Source organism: Hippocampus bargibanti, linkage group LG18 (genome assembly GCF_051943395.1).
Source record: "Hippocampus bargibanti isolate YZ-2025 linkage group LG18, ASM5194339v1, whole genome shotgun sequence".
NCBI classification, from domain to species: domain Eukaryota; kingdom Metazoa; phylum Chordata; class Actinopteri; order Syngnathiformes; family Syngnathidae; genus Hippocampus; species Hippocampus bargibanti.
The window spans coordinates 7679501-7695256 of record NC_142751.1 but is presented as its reverse complement, the minus strand read 5'-3'; the positions used below and the strand labels follow the sequence as shown (position 1 = coordinate 7695256).

General features: G+C 41.6%; 1 protein-coding gene across 5 annotated transcripts in view; it reads left to right on the top strand.

Annotated features, from left to right (window-relative positions):
- Window positions 1–15549, top strand: part of astn2 (astrotactin 2) — a 287375-nt gene extending 271826 nt beyond the window's left edge. For all 5 annotated transcript variants that reach the window (XM_089020242.1, XM_089020241.1, XM_089020239.1 and 2 more), the window contains 3 exons: window positions 8999–9099; window positions 9606–9789; window positions 14990–15549. In XM_089020242.1, coding sequence (XP_088876368.1) covers window positions 8999–9099; window positions 9606–9789; window positions 14990–15230 — 526 coding nt within the window. In that variant the 3' untranslated portion in view covers window positions 15231–15549. The remainder of the gene's footprint in view (window positions 1–8998; window positions 9100–9605; window positions 9790–14989) is intronic.
- The last annotated feature ends 207 nt before the right edge of the window (window positions 15550–15756 follow it).

Below are 15756 nucleotides of genomic sequence, written 5' to 3'. Positions count from 1 at the left end.
ATTGTAATCTACATCAAGGGAGTCAAACTTTTTTGCAGCGATTCACATTGTAGATACGGTTCCCTCTCTGCGCCATTATTAATGTTTAATCCCGTCCACACATTATGTATGGAACGCACAACAAATTACAATTTGAAAATTTTGTTTGGACTTTGGCAAGCATCGTAGAATTTCACAAGTTTGATATGCCTTCGCGGGCTAAATAAAATGATGTTGCGAACTGAATGTGGCCCCTAAACTTTGTGGCTCCACAGCGGGCGACTGGTTAGCACGTCCACCTCGAAGTGCAGGGTTCCATCCCGGCTACGGACTTCCTATGTGGAATTTGCATGCTCTCCCCGTGCTTGTGTGGGTTTTCTCCGAGGACGTTGGTTTTATCCCACATTCCAAAAACTGCGTGGAAGGTCTATGGAATGCTCTAAATTGTCCTGAGGTGTATTTGTGATTGTTTTTTCGTCTATGTGTGCACTGCGATGTGCTGGCAACCGGTTCAGAGTGTCCCGCGTCGACTGCCGGAATACAGGATGCCAAGACTCCCGTGACCCTGAAAACGGATAGATGGACGGAATTTGGCTTCATGAGTTTCCTAAGTGTTTTGTCAGTAAATGGGAATATTTGAAGAATGACCATTGGGTTAATCGAAAGAAATCTACCATCTTCTAACATGAAGTTACAAACGGGGTTAATTTCAAACTGCCCTGTTATCTTTGTTTACACATTCTTCACAGCATTGTTGCGGCCTGATAAGGGCCACATTTACGTGGAAATGATGTCTGAGGCACATGTGTGTGCGGCAAAACGCACTTGTCTAAATCAAGTAGCCAGATCAAACCTCAACTGGAACTGCCATCAGACTTGATCATTACCCAGGCAACTGTTGCACTGGGCTCTCGTTTGCAATGGCGACATCAGACTCATTTTCTCGAAACAATAGAGCCCGTAGTGTTGAAGTCGTTTGATCCGGTCATTAAATTTAACTCCTTCGCTATCATTTCAGAATTTATTTGGGAATTGAAAAGTGTGATGTAGGCCACCATTCCCGAATTTGTTCGTTGTTTTTTTTTCTTGCAGGGTTTCTGATAGAGGGCTTGTCAGACCCCTGGCAATGTATTTCCCTTCCACAAGGGGCAGCATTTAGCTTTTGTCCATGTTCACGCTTTGTTACAGCTTCAGCTGTTGTTAAAGTGCTATATCAATCAATATGTATGAATTGTATTATATTTTCTTCAGCCGACCTATTTAAAGCTCAGATAACTCCAGACCATATAACTTAGAAATTAACTCATTTTGTTCTGATGAAAGAAGAGAGTCTAATGTTTCTCACACTGAATTGAATGTTTATGTATTCCCAAGACTCAGTATTCTGTGGGTCCTGCAATTTGAGCAAAAATGACAAACAGTGGCATTCGGGGGGACACATTTTTGCACATTGTCTGGCAGTGAAGGAGTTAATAAATGAAATGGTTGAGATATTCGCAGATATTATTATTTATCTTTTGATTTATGGTTTTATTGTTCTGGTGTTTATTGTTCTTTTAATTGTAAAGTGTCATTGGGTGATTTAAAAGGTGTTTGTAAATTTAATGTATTATTATTATTAAAATGTTTTGAGACAAACCCCACTTTTGTTGAGCAACTGTATCGTTCACTTTCATCCAGTCATACAAAGTCCATGTGTTCTCATTACCAATAAGTAAAGTCAAAAGGAATCTTGAACTTCAGCCATTGCATTCCTCAGGTGCTTCTTTCATTTTTGGCACACTTCTCTTTTCTCAAGAGCTGTGTGAAACAGGGCTTCATGCCTTTATCATATCCCGCCTTGATTACAGTCATGCACTTTACTTTGGAGTCAGCAAATAATCCATGAAGCGTCCTCAGTTGGACCAGAATGCTCCTGCTCACCTCTCGACTGGTACTTTCTTCTCCTACTCTGGCATCACTACCCATTTTAGTGATCTTTTTGACAATCTGTTATTTGATTTCAGTTGTGACTAGCTGGCGACATGAAGAAAATGTGCAAAACGTCAACGTCGGGAGTTCAAAACCTTAACCCCTCTAAATGTTTTCACAATGCACTCTGAAAGTCATTAGCAAGAGGAAAATCATTTCCAAACTGACAACAAGAGTTTCCCAGTAAATGTGCTCAATGTAGTCAATTCGGATCCATTTGGATCTCTAATCCGCCTGTTGTGACAATGAAGATGAACACAAAGCTGTCAAGGTCTGTAGCCTGTGGAACTCATTATATTACCCATAGTTTATTATTTTCACAAGTCAGATGACTTCTTGACTCATGAATCATTCATCCTCCTAAAATGTATCATTGATTGATGGCTTTGTATACCTCCCATTTGTTTTGGACTGTGTGCATTGTTGGACAATGTCCTCATCTCCTGCAAACTGCCCAACATCTTCCTGATTGCTCCTCAGCTGCTTCTAATTGTCATCCAAAGTGAGTCTCCAGACCAGACAGTTCATTTGTTGGAATTTCTTTGCCACCCCATTCATCTTATTGTTGGCCTGCGTGAACCGTCCTGTGTCCTTTTGTTTCTCCACCTCTGGCTTGTCAACTGAATAGCAGGGATATGATACCAAAAGAGCCAAATATGAAAAAAAATAATTTGTTACCTGCCTTCTACTGGTTAAAGACCCAAATGAGTTAAGATGAAATTGCGTTTCAAGGGACCAGATCAAATATTCTGTGCCAGTTTTTGCCTAAGAAGACTCGCCCTCCACCTACCAAATAAAACAGGTTAGTTGTTAGTTCTTAAATGACCCGTACAATGTGTCCAAGGAATGACTCACGAGCATTTGGAGGATATCGTTCATTATTTGTTGCCCACACACACTCTTACGTCCTCCCACCCAACTCCTGGGCAGTACATCAACTTTCTTCTGCATTCATTTCCTTGTTCTTCTTGTTTCCTTTTTTACCCAATCCAAAATGTAAAAAACGGGTGTCAAACGGTTGTCGAAAAAGTTAACAAGTATTGCTCAAGCGCAGGCCTCGGTTTTAAATGCCAAAGGATTGAAAGTCATTGAAGAAAAATTAATATAGTGCAACTATACTCTGCTCAATAAATTTTGTACTGTGGATTTTCAAGATGCTGTCACTTTTATTTTGGGCTGTGATGCTGCTGCTGATCTACATAATTTTAGGATTTCCAAGCAGTCAGATATTCTAAGCTGCTTGCAGCTATGAGAAACAATTCTACGCAGCTCGGATTGATTTGTGGGCTGGCTCGACTGATGTGCATCCAAACTGCTGATGTCATTGGAAAAAACGTCCCCTTCTTGACCCGACATCCCACCCGCATGCCAAAAATACTGCCCTAATTGATCCTCTCTCCCTCAATGTCAGTTTTGTGCCAGGCATCCTCTCCCGTTGGGCTTTCTTGTCCTGTCATCTCCTGCTTGGACATACCTCGACTGTCTCATTAGATTATCAGGAAACTGCTCACTTTAATGGCATTTGCACGCTAATCCGACATTTGTCTGCCTTGTTGCATGCTGAGCTTTCACCTAACTACGGCACAAGGTCACAACCACCCAGATGCCAGACGTGCGTGTCATTGTGTGTTTGGGTGCGTGTGTGTGTGCGTGCGTGTCTGTGTGTGTGCATGCGTGCGATTTTTATTATCGTGCCCGTGGCGTCTAACAGCGTTGCTGGCTTGTCGTGGCATCTTAAGGTCATATCTGTGTGTCCTGGCATGTGTGTGTTAGGTAAATGACTAATACCTGTGGGGTCTGACAGCTTCGCAAGGTACGAAAGTGTTGCACCAGACATGCCGCCTCTTTAAAGTATGTGTGTGTGTGCGTGTGCGTGTGCGTGTGTGTGTGTGTGTGTGTGTGTGTGTGTGTGTGTGTGTGTGTGTGTGTGTGTGTGTGTGCGCGAGTGCGTGTGCGTGTGTGTGTGCGTGTGTGTGTTTTCCTGACTTTGCTCATTTTCAAGGACACATTTGGCAGTAAAGAGCAGCTAGTTTGCAGGGTAGCTTGTTAAATCGGGGACAAAGGCCAAGTCCGCTGTTAGGAAACGGCTGCCTTTTGGGGTCAAGGTTAGAGTTCGTATTTAGTCGCCTATGATTATGTTTACGTCTATTACGCCTATGTAACATACCCCCTGAAAAAGTGTCCGTGAATGTGTGCGCAGGGGATCGAGGGGGTGGGGGTGGGGGGTAAATCAAATGAGGGTGGGTGACCACCGAGGTTTGTGTGTGTATTGCCAATTTTCATACTTGTTTGACATTCTCGTGGAAGGCCAGACCGAGTTTTGGCTTCTTTATGCTCCCAGGCGATCTTTATCATCATCGAACACCCTGTTTATTCGACCGCCTGTGCCGCCTCTCAATGTATCTTAAGAATGAAACTAGAGCTGGCTGCCAAAAACAAGTTCCTTCTCTATGAGACTCGAATGAAGCCCAAAAATGGTTCCCCTCCATTTCCACAAAATATGTTAATGTCTTTGCACAATGAGCAGTTATCCCACTCTTGTCTCAAAGCGGCAAACAAAAACATTGACGCAGTCGCGTCCCGGGAGAGGCCTTAAAATCCTGGCAGAAACTATTTTATAACTGCACATAACAACCTTGTAATTGCCGTTTGGGTTGACTGAAGCCAACTTTTAAAACACAGCTATGAAACACCGATGCCGGGTTTCCTTGATGAAATGTCTCCCTCATTATGACAAAGGCGACTTGAATGGAGTCGAAGAGAAAAGGCCCGTATGTTCGACGTTTAAGCAGTCGTGCATGTGGTAACTGCGCGCAAATAATCCCTAGAATTGCGGAGGTGAATGGCAAATCTTACATGACGTACGCGCATGAGCGCAGTCGGCACTGCCGGGGTTGGAGGCGGGGGAGAAACATCCCCCTCATTTTCATCTAGACCATGATCCATCCTCTCCACTTTCCCCACGTAGGGTGACAAAAATCTGTGGTCTAAGAATAGACTCATGTGGAATCCTGCACATGAGCTTCCTTCACTCAGACTCCTGATGACCAACCGACACAAAGTTCTGCAAGTAAGATTTGAACCAGTTTTTAAAAAAAGTTCCACTCAGTCAACCCACTGTTCTTGTCTCCCAGCACAATTATTGAAATTGTGGCTTGGAAATTGGATGGCTGGATGGATGGATGGACGGATAGTCATAAAATCGTACATAGAGATTGTAGAGCTGGGTGTAAAACCAGCAGGCTTAACAATCAGCAGTAGAGTGACACCTGGACACGGATAAATGAGCTTGTAATGGTGTTGACCATTTGAAAAAGTCGAGCGAACCTAATTTTGTCCCATCTTTGTATCTATATGCAGGGATGTATCTGGGCCGTGCCATTTACACATTTTGACAGCCAACTTTGTAACTCCTCTGTGCCAGTGAAAGTCCACTTCGATTCTTGCTACATGATCTGTACCACATATGTCAAGGATTCTGTTAAAATAGCGAAAGAAACAAATTTTGTTAAACTTTAGTTCTTGTCTTACCAATATCTAGCCATGACATATCACCTTGTATTTGTTTCGCTGCATTCCAAAGTCATGTTAGAGGATATCTCGGGCTTTTCCGTGATCCACCGGAAACTGCCATAAGAGATAATTGAATATTAATTTATCCATGGTGCACTGCAGTATTTACATAGAACGTGGCGGATGGTTGCAATATGGAGCGTTGATGAGAAGGTTTCTTCAGCCGTCATCTGTACAAATTTGAAGGTTCCGGACGTAATATGGAGCGTTAGAACAAGAGTAAAACACGAAAAGACATTAAAAACGGGCACAAAAAAAAACATTTTTTAAGAACAATCAAATAAGTCTGTGGAGGGTAGTGACAATTCGTTGCAGCAAACTGCTGTTAATTATTCCAATTTATTGGCTAATGGGAATGGTTTCAGCACTGTTACAGCACATTGGAAATCTTCAAAGCAAAGACATTTGTTTAACTAGACACTAGTAAGAAATATTGAGCTGTCTGTTCTCTTTGTCTTCTCTGTAATACCGTAGAATACCAAAATAGCACAGGATTGATTGCGTAGTAACTAAAGAAAAGTGAAAATGTGTATTTTATGTATGAATAAATATTTGAATTGAATTAAATTGTTTGTTGATATATTAGAACAATAGATTTTACTCAAAATGTTTTTTTCATTTGCAATTTATAAATATTATGCTCCAATGAATGTATTTTGTGTTTTTTTTTCAATCAGTTTGGTATTATTCACCAATCGAGTTAAATCGGACCACATCAATTTTAGAATTGGGCCCCCTTTGCAGACACAAGGGGACCAAATGGCCCCTTTTTTAAAATTTCCCAGATGCATCCCTACATATGCATGTAAACTGTCTCCGTGTGATTGAAACAGTGCCAGTTTCACAAGCTTACAATTGTTTTTGCGGGGAAGAAGAGCCACCAAAGCCCAACGTTCTTGTGGGGAAGTGGGATACCACATTCACAAGATCAGACAAACTATGCTAGCAATGCCCAAACAGGTCACATTACAACCAAAACAAGCAGTACTTTGTCCGGGCCTCGTAGACATAATTTAAAACATTGTAAATGGGTTTTGAAAAGAAACACAATAAAAGTAGTCCAATTCAAAAAATTTCTGAATTGGTACATGAGGGAAGATTAATACTTAGAATTTGGGTTCCGCCATTCCGTCTCTTTGTGTTTTTGTGGTCGTCTGAATTGTTTTCACAGTGGAGATTGTTACAACACAATAATCAAATGCAAATGTTGAAATAGTTCATACTGATGAATTAATTTGCTCCTTCTAAACTTAATTGCTGTTGTTGTGGGTGTTTTACCATAATTTTATTATGGCAAATTAAATGTATCTAACTAATATATCCTTTTTTGTTTTCAGAAACGTTCACTATTTTGTTGGTTTTGTCTTTGTGGGCAAACTTTATTTGTAATAATAATGGTTTGCCGTGCAATTGAAACAATATCCCCTCACACCAGTTTTCTTGATTGACACACGTGATGCCACATTCATCACATCCATCCATTTTCTGACCCGGTTTATCCTCACAAGAAACCGCAGTTGTGCCACAGCCTATCGCAAGGGTCTTCAAGCAGTAGGTGGGAACACCCTGAACCGGTTGCCAGCAAATCGCAAAACACGAAAAAAAAGCCCCATCAGAAGCAGGCGTTCAGAGTGCCGTTCGGATGTGGAGATTTTTTTCAAACGATATTTAATGTGGGAAGACAGTGATCGAAATGTTTGATGATCTTTTAATGGAAATTATTATTATTATTATTATTATTATTATTATTATTAGCATCCGTAATATAATCAGTATTACATAACTACAAATGTAAACATGCTTTACGCTGTGTAGCCGTGTCGCCATTTGAATATCTTAAAACAATTGTCAAACTCAAGGCACGGAGACCAGATTCTTCCCGCCACATAATCTTATATGGCCCGCAAAAGCAAATCATGTGTTTCAACCTCAATGATCCTTGTTGTCATGTGTAATAAATTATGTTGAATGATAATATCTTATGTTTTGTTTTGGATTTTCAAATCGACCCGCCGAGGGAAGACTTAACCCTAAAGTGGCCCGTGACAAAAATTAGTTTGACAGTTCCCTTTCTAATATAAATGAAACATTAGGGCACAGCCCAGATTCTCAAATTTGATGTTCCTGGATGAGGATTTATTAGCAGTATGTATCACAATATCACAGTGTATCCCTTTATTCCTATGTGTCTGGAATACAGTTGTGTATTGACGTGATTTCGCAGATTGAGGTTTTGTGTGCCCCCCCACCATACTCTGCTTTTTGCATACAGTTCACTCTTCACCAAATATTGAACCACAAGTATGAGCGCAATAGTCTGAAAATATAAGATGCCCTGCCCAGTCAGCCGCAGGATAAAGGAGCAGACATTCAGTAACAGTTTCCATGGGAGGATCTGCGCAAGGTGCTTTCACTTAGGCCGGTTGTTGGACTCTGCGGTCAGACTGAGGTTTGGCACGACCATGCATGGACATAAGATATTATGAGGTGACACAGGTGCGACAAAGCAAACAGAACGTTCAGGTAATTGTCGTTTCTTTGTGGTTCTTTCCCCACAGAAACGAAAACTGAAAAACGCGTAAGACAATACATTGATATTCTTTGCGGTTTTGATTGAAAACAACAACAAAGATCCTCCGTGCTTATCTTAGCCACCCTTAATACACGCTAGTCTCCTGAATGGATATCACTGCGTACATATATGCATAGTCTACATTTCTTCCAGCAGTTCTTTTTACGATTGCCATAACACACCATGCCTTTTGCAAAAGGCAATTTTAAGGTGAAATGCGCTGTGCATCTGATCTTTGACCATCTCAAATACTTTGTCCTTGTCGACTTCACAGGCCACAGACAAGTCATAGATAAGTCAGACTCTCTTTCACAAACATGATTGAACCATGTGGATCCTTAAAAAAAAACGTTGTACTGTGGTGCCATGAAATTTGGTTCATATAACTGTTGTTGAAAAATAATATCATGTTGGAGGAGCGATTTGGACATTGGTCTTGCAGTTCAGAGGTCAGGAGATCAAATCTCAGTGATTCATGTGCATCTTCCATGTTGGCCTGTGACATCATCTTAGCGTGCAGTCTGTCACTACACCTCAACTGACGTCATGTCAGCCAGCATCAACAGATTACCTCCACCTGTCGGGCTGAGCAAATTTACAAGAGGCATTCATGAGGGACTAAAGGAGGGGCCAAAGTGGTCAGTACGATGTGAGCTGGGCGGCAGAGAGGCGGGGACCCTGGCGGGCCGATCCCCGTCTCTTGTATCAATGTATTTGTAAAAATGAAAACTAAAACTGCATTTCAAAAAAAGGAACTAACAAACCTGCTCTACAAATCATTCAAAGTGAAAAAGTCAAAAGTATTGTACCCTTTATTGAAATTGACATTCAATATTTAATTCTATCTTCCAGTTGTGGGAATACTAACTTAATTGCCTTAATTTATCATATACTTGTTTCCAGGTTCACTCTCTATGCAGTGGACAGTCGGGGTAGTCGTTCCGACTCGAGCTACGTCTCTGTACGGACATCCTGCCCAATGGTCGACGATAGCCGAGCTGAAGGTACACACATTCTCAGCATTGGCTGTTTTTTTTTTGTGTGTTTGTTTTTTTTTCTTTGTAAGCACCAAAGAACAAAATTTGCCAAAAAAAACTACTTTGATCGCACAATTGATCAATTATCCAATTACCGTTCCTCAAATGCCTCAATGTCGGGTGGTTTTGTTTTTCTTCTTTCTGTGCTGGAGGAAGGACATCTGAAGTACATAAATTAACAAACTTTCATTGCACTGTCTTGAACGGTTTTAGTGTTGAACTAAACTGATTGCTATAAATAAAAACACGTATCCAAAAACTGTGGGGGGGCACTGTGGTACAGTGGTTAGCGCGTCAAACTCATAGTGCAGATGTCGCGAGTTTGATACCTCTTGTGTGGAGCATGTACTCCCCGTGTCGATGTGGGTTTTCATCGGGTAGTCCGTTTTGCTCCCTCATTCCAAAAACATGCACGGAAGGCTGATTTAACTCTCCAAACAAAAAACAAAATATGTCCTCCTTTGCTTTTCAAGAGATCGCAGACAAGGTGTACAACTTGTACAACGGTTACACGAGTGGCAAGGAACAGCAGCTGGCGTACAACACCTTGATGGAAATCACTCCTCCGTTGCTCTACCGGGTGCAGCATCACTACAATTCCCTCTATGAGAAGTTTGGCGACTTTGTCTGGCGCAGCGAGGATGAGCTTGGCCCCAGGTAAGCAGATTTGGCAAAGCCTGAGGATGCTTCAAATTGGGCCCACCGAAACGTCTGAGTCATCTAACAGTTTCCTCGTCTAGACGTTTTTGTGACACATTATGTCGCATTCATTTTGGGCACCCTGAAGCTGTAACTGCCTAGTGATGGCAAGGCAATTCAACAAAAAGTAACTCTCTTTAAATTTTGGTCATGCCAAGATGGATATATGGATGGATGGATGGATGGATGGATGGATGGATGGATGGATGGATGGATGGATGGATGGATCTTCATTTCAAATCTTTCGAATCAACACAGTGACAATAACCAGAACCTTGTGAGCAAACTCAGTGTGCGTTTTTGACAAGTAGCCTGCACGGTGCGGTCGAAACACCATTTCTGTGGGCACTGAGGTAATCTAACTTCTATGTAAAACAATTTAATGACAATATAGTGCGAGCGGCAATGAAGCAGGCCCATGTTGTGCCACTCAATAACATTTTCTGACAATACCAGGATGGCAACATACCAGGATGGCAACTTGTCGCAGGGCCTCTTATTTTACACAGACATTTAGTCCCAACATGCTTTAAATCTCCTGTCAATTAGTATGAACGTTGGTGCCTATTTTATAGTCTTCAAAACCATGACTGAAGAAAGAAAATGATATCTTTTACGGTAAAATTCACTATATTTTGCTGTTAAAAATGATGTTTCTTTGGCATTCTCTCATGGCAGACTCACAAATGTCACATCGCTTCCCGACATCAACGACAGTACCAAAGCGCAGTATTTTTTTTTCTTAACTAATAATGTAAACATGTAACCTGATAATATGATCTGTCCACTGTAGTTACGGCTTTCCCTGAAAGGATTAATTCTGACTCGTTGATCCATCCATCCATCCATCCATCCATCTATCCATGCATCCATACATCCAAGGCTATGTAAAAGGCATTCCCAGGAATATTAGATATTGATCACCTGCTCCAAAATTGATTGCTATTATTGGAAATGATTGCTATTGATATGTTCTTTAACAAAGTTGTCATAAAGAAAACATGTAATATAGCTTATGCATGCCTTTGATATAGTGTAGTGTTGATGAAATTACTTTTGGTCAGTTCAAAATCTATTGGCCAATATCGGGATGGTATTTCTCACTGAAAGTGATTTACGTGTGCTCCATTTGTCCTTCTTTTTTTTTCTTCACCTAAACGGCAAAATAATAATAGCCAAATGAAGCCCAATCAGTGCCCAACCAGGCACCAACAGTTCTGCAAGCTTCCCGACGTGTGTGTGGGTTTATTTTAATCAATCTATTTTTAGCTGCAACATTCTCAGTATCAAAACTAATTTTCATAACGACATAAAAACAAAAGTATTGCCAGTCATCACTTTTGAATGTCACGTTTCTTCACGTGAGGCCAAACATGAGCTATACCCTGAAATTCAATTCTTGAGTTCCTTCCCCCCCTTCCCGTACAATGTGTTGCTTTCGTCGTTTGTTCAGCATCGTCAATGTTTAATTTGTCTCCGATTCGCACGCTTGTGAGACTCTCTTGATTATGTGTTTGGTATTCTATTGTGTCAGACGCAAGAATTTTCAGGGGGGGAAATGAGAAGATGTTTCCTCCATTTTCAGCAAATAAGTGAAAAGGATGTCTGTACTGCTTTTGCTTAACTAAAGACAGATGTTTATGGTCAGCAGACGCTGCTTTTCAAAACAAATGGTTTCCCCCCAACCCCCGTCTCTCCGTGTGTGTTTTCCTCATTTTAGAATCCCCACTAGCTTAACAACCTTGAATTCAAACCCGGACTGTAGGTGTATTCAGTTGTTTTTCTGCATTGCAAGCATCTTTCTACTGTTGTGCTTGTGCATCATAAACAGTGGCAGCAGCAGACCCACAGATCCAGATTCTTTGTTTCACTGACTGACTCCGTTGGCATGTTCCACTACATCGATATCTGACAATTCCATGTGCAGCTGCACGTGTTCGTTTAGACCAGGGGTGGGCAAACTTTTTGACTCGCGGGCCGCATTGGGTTCTAAAATTTGACAGAGGGGCCGGGCCAGGAGCATTTGGAGGGAGTGTTTGGGCCGGAAATACTCCGAACAAGTTATGTCCATAATTTATAAAATCACTTCAAATGACTTCGACTGAGCGTATTTTACAAAGATTCCACAGCATATAGCTATAGTTTACGGTTTAAGACTTGCGCTGAATATTCATGAAGTCTTGTTTTCGAGTTGATGACGATCCCCATGTGACGTCACGTTTGGACCGCCCCTGACCGAGAAAGCGACATACAATGCATTTTGGGTACTTTGTTTGGTCTGAAAACTTCGTGTTGATCCGTGTTGATGGCGAAATTAGAAGGAAAACACATAAATAACGCCATGGTGAATCGTTGTGTGTTGCACCAAGACAACGATTTGATATTTGCTGACACAAATTCCCAGCTGACAAATCAGCCCATTTCCAACGAAGCTTGGGCGCAATCTTCTGCTTTTTCTGGGTGCTACATTTCTGTCCTTGACGGCTCGAATTGATATGGGAGGACTCCTAGAATCAATTGCAAACATTTATGCTTTCCTCTTCAGAAGAACAAGAACAAGAAAACATCTTCTCCGAATCTGAAGCCATTGTTTTGATTCTCGAGCAAGGCAAGACGTCATGGCGTGATGTCACGAACAAAGGGGTGGGACCTTCTGAAACTGGCCATTTCAGGATTCATTTTGAAGTCATTTTTATTGGTGTTTTTCATTTAACTAAAAATATCAGCCTGCCTGATTTGGGTATTATAGATGCTATAAAACGTTTTTATAATGTCATTGGGAAACACAAAAAAATGGTTCCGGTTGTCCTTTAAATGTAGTGTGTACAAACCTCATAGCACAGTAAGAACCCAATTTATTAACTGTCTTTCAAATGTGAAAAATATCCCTGATCAGTTAATAAATTTGTCTCAAGGAATATGGAGTTTACATACTATTTCACAGATACTTGGAGGAGGAAATGGAAATAGATTAAAATAACATATGCACTGTGATTCATCAAGATTGCGTCTGTTTTAATACGTTTTCATTGAAGGGGCAAAGTTAAAGAAATCAACATTTATTGAAAAATGGAATCACTTTCAACATTCAAAACATATTATTCCACAACGAAATATTCAAGCTCAATAATACCTACTTGTGTTAAATTCCGTCAAATCATAGATGGTTTGTCCTGACCGCGCGCTCAACAAACTCCTCACTGAAAGCCCTCGCCTTCACGCGCAAACAAAACACGTGTACCGTCGCCGAGCACACAAACATCGGCAACCTGCAGTGAAATTTGCATACTCGGCACGGCAGCCAATCAGAAGCCTGCTTCTTTCTTCCGGACTTTCGCAAGCGTTATAAAGTCGTCCAATTGCATATAATTTTCCAAAATAGATGCACAGAACCTCAGCCCAGAAGAAAGATTCAAAAGAGGCTGACAACATATGTGACGCTACAAAACGTAAATTTACGTTAAACCGTGACTGTAAAGTGTACGTGAGACTCATGAAACGGGCTGAGTGGCTCGTAGGAAACAATCCAAACGTTGCATTGTGCACCACAATGACGATCGACTACTGCAGCAAAATCTAGCCATGCACATTTACCGTAAATTAAGCAAGGTAGTATTTGTACTCGGTACATTCTTGATTAAAAAAAACGGTATACTTTGTGACAATGTTTTTTAATGTGATTAGTTGTCTCATTGTGTTTCAGGTTGTGAAAGATGGGGCAGGCAACTTTTCAGTTATCTGCCCTGTTGTCCGCTAACTTTTTGTCATGAGTTTCAGACGAGTTTCAGACGCTGTTTTTACTATAATTTGGGAAGGTTCGGCGGGCCGGATTAAAAAGCCTCACGGGCCGTATGTGGCCCGCGGGCCGTAGTTTGCCCATGACTGGTTTAGACCCAGGCAGGCAGGACACCAATGTTGAACCTTTGTTGCCAACCAGAAAAAAGATGAGGCCAGAGAGTGTAGTCCTTACCTCTGTCAGGTCAGAGTAACCTTGTTTTAACGAGTGTTTGGATTGGATTGGATTTGCCTTTATTAGTCTCGCAGTGGAGAAATTTACATTTTGACAACTTACTTAGTAAATTTACATTTGTTTTATTACTTATTTACTTTAGGGACAAAAAGAGCATTTAGCGCATATTAGCCTAATCGATACCCCAACCTCTGACCAGTCATCCTACGCCTACTTGTAACCCTAACACTCTGACCTTCACCCTGCAACTACGGATCTCCAACCTTGGTCCTCACGAATCCCCATCCTGCTTGTTTTCCAACTCTCCCAAGAGCAACACGCTGATTCTAATAATCAGGATTGTTCTAATACTACTTCAGAGCTGGTCGTGTTCTAATACTACTTCAGAGCTGGGGCAGGCCGGGGACCTGGAAAAGAAGCAGGAGAGGAGGCCTCCAGGCCCGGAATTGGGGAATTCTGCTCTAACCTTAGCCTCCAACGTTACCAACTAACATGCTAACCCTAAACACCTAAACTTGAACGCCGAAATGCCTAACCCCAAATGCCTAATCCTAACCCTTTAATTTAATTCTTACCATAAAATATAATCCTAACCCAAGCAACTAACATTATAATTCTAATCCTCTAATCGGAACCGGTGAACTATAATTGCCTAACGCCCACATCCTAGGATTAATCGCCTAACCCTAACACTTTAACATCTAACCATAACCTTAACTAACCCTAATCCTAACACTAACCCGTACACCTAACAATTTTAACCCTTTACTGTAACCCTTAACATCAAATCCAAACCTGAACACATAACCCTCTGACTGTAACACTTTTGTCCTCTAACCTGAGTTAGTTAACCATCTAACCCTTAATGACTAATGCTAACCCTTTAACCCTAACCCTAACACTAACCTTAACCTACCATAGGCCTAATCCTAACCCTAACCCTAACCTCTTAAACCCTAACTCCCTAAACCCAACCCGGGTATACCAACCCATGACCCTAACCTACGACTCGTCAAAGCCTAACCATCTAACCCGAACACCGTAAGGCTAATGCTGAACCCAACCCCCTTTTTATGTACGCGTATGTGTCTGTGTGTGTGTGGGGGGGGGGGTGTATTTGGCTTTGCTGATTATCTGTTTGCTCAGAAGTAGGTCTTAAGTGACACGTTAATTTTCTCACTCTGATAGGAAGGCCAACCTAATCCTTCGCCGGGTGGACAAGATCAGCCCTTATTGCCATTCCCTCCTGCGCAGCACACACATCCAGAGCCGCACTGACACCATGGCGTACATTTACTGCCGCAGCGGGGACAGACGGGTGGCCGTCGGCAACGCGCAGGGTGGCTCATTACATGAAGGCCGCATCGCTTGCATGGAAAAGCTCATTTCTGTACAACGCAATACGTATAGCAACACCAAGCTTCGATGAGACACGACAACGGGGGGGACGTGCTTGCATTTTGTCATGTCACTGACTGAGGCATCGGATGACGTCACCCGAAGCAGGTGTCTCTGCGTAGAAATCCACTGGATGAAAAACAAGTGTGTGTGTGTGTGTGTGGCTTACTTGCGTAAAACACACAAACGTCACGTTGGACAGTAAAAGAGGCGAAAGAGTGACGCTAGCTTGTAGATATGTGATGGTGGATGGTAGAAGATAGGCCAATCCTACAGTTGTCTCTTTTATTATGTTGAATGTAGTTGCTTTGTTCATGCTTTTATGTGACGTAGAGAGGGAAAAAAAAGTTTACAAAGCAGATGTGAATTGTTTAATACATTTGCATTGCTATTTGCGTTTAGATTTTCAAAATCCAGACAAAATAGTTGCCAATTCTGAACCAAATAAAAATATGAAGAATTTATGAACATGAATCTCCAAACTCGGTAATGTTATAGATTTGGCAGGTGAACAAATTAGTGTACAAGCCAGAGGAGGCAAAAATGCAAACTTGAAA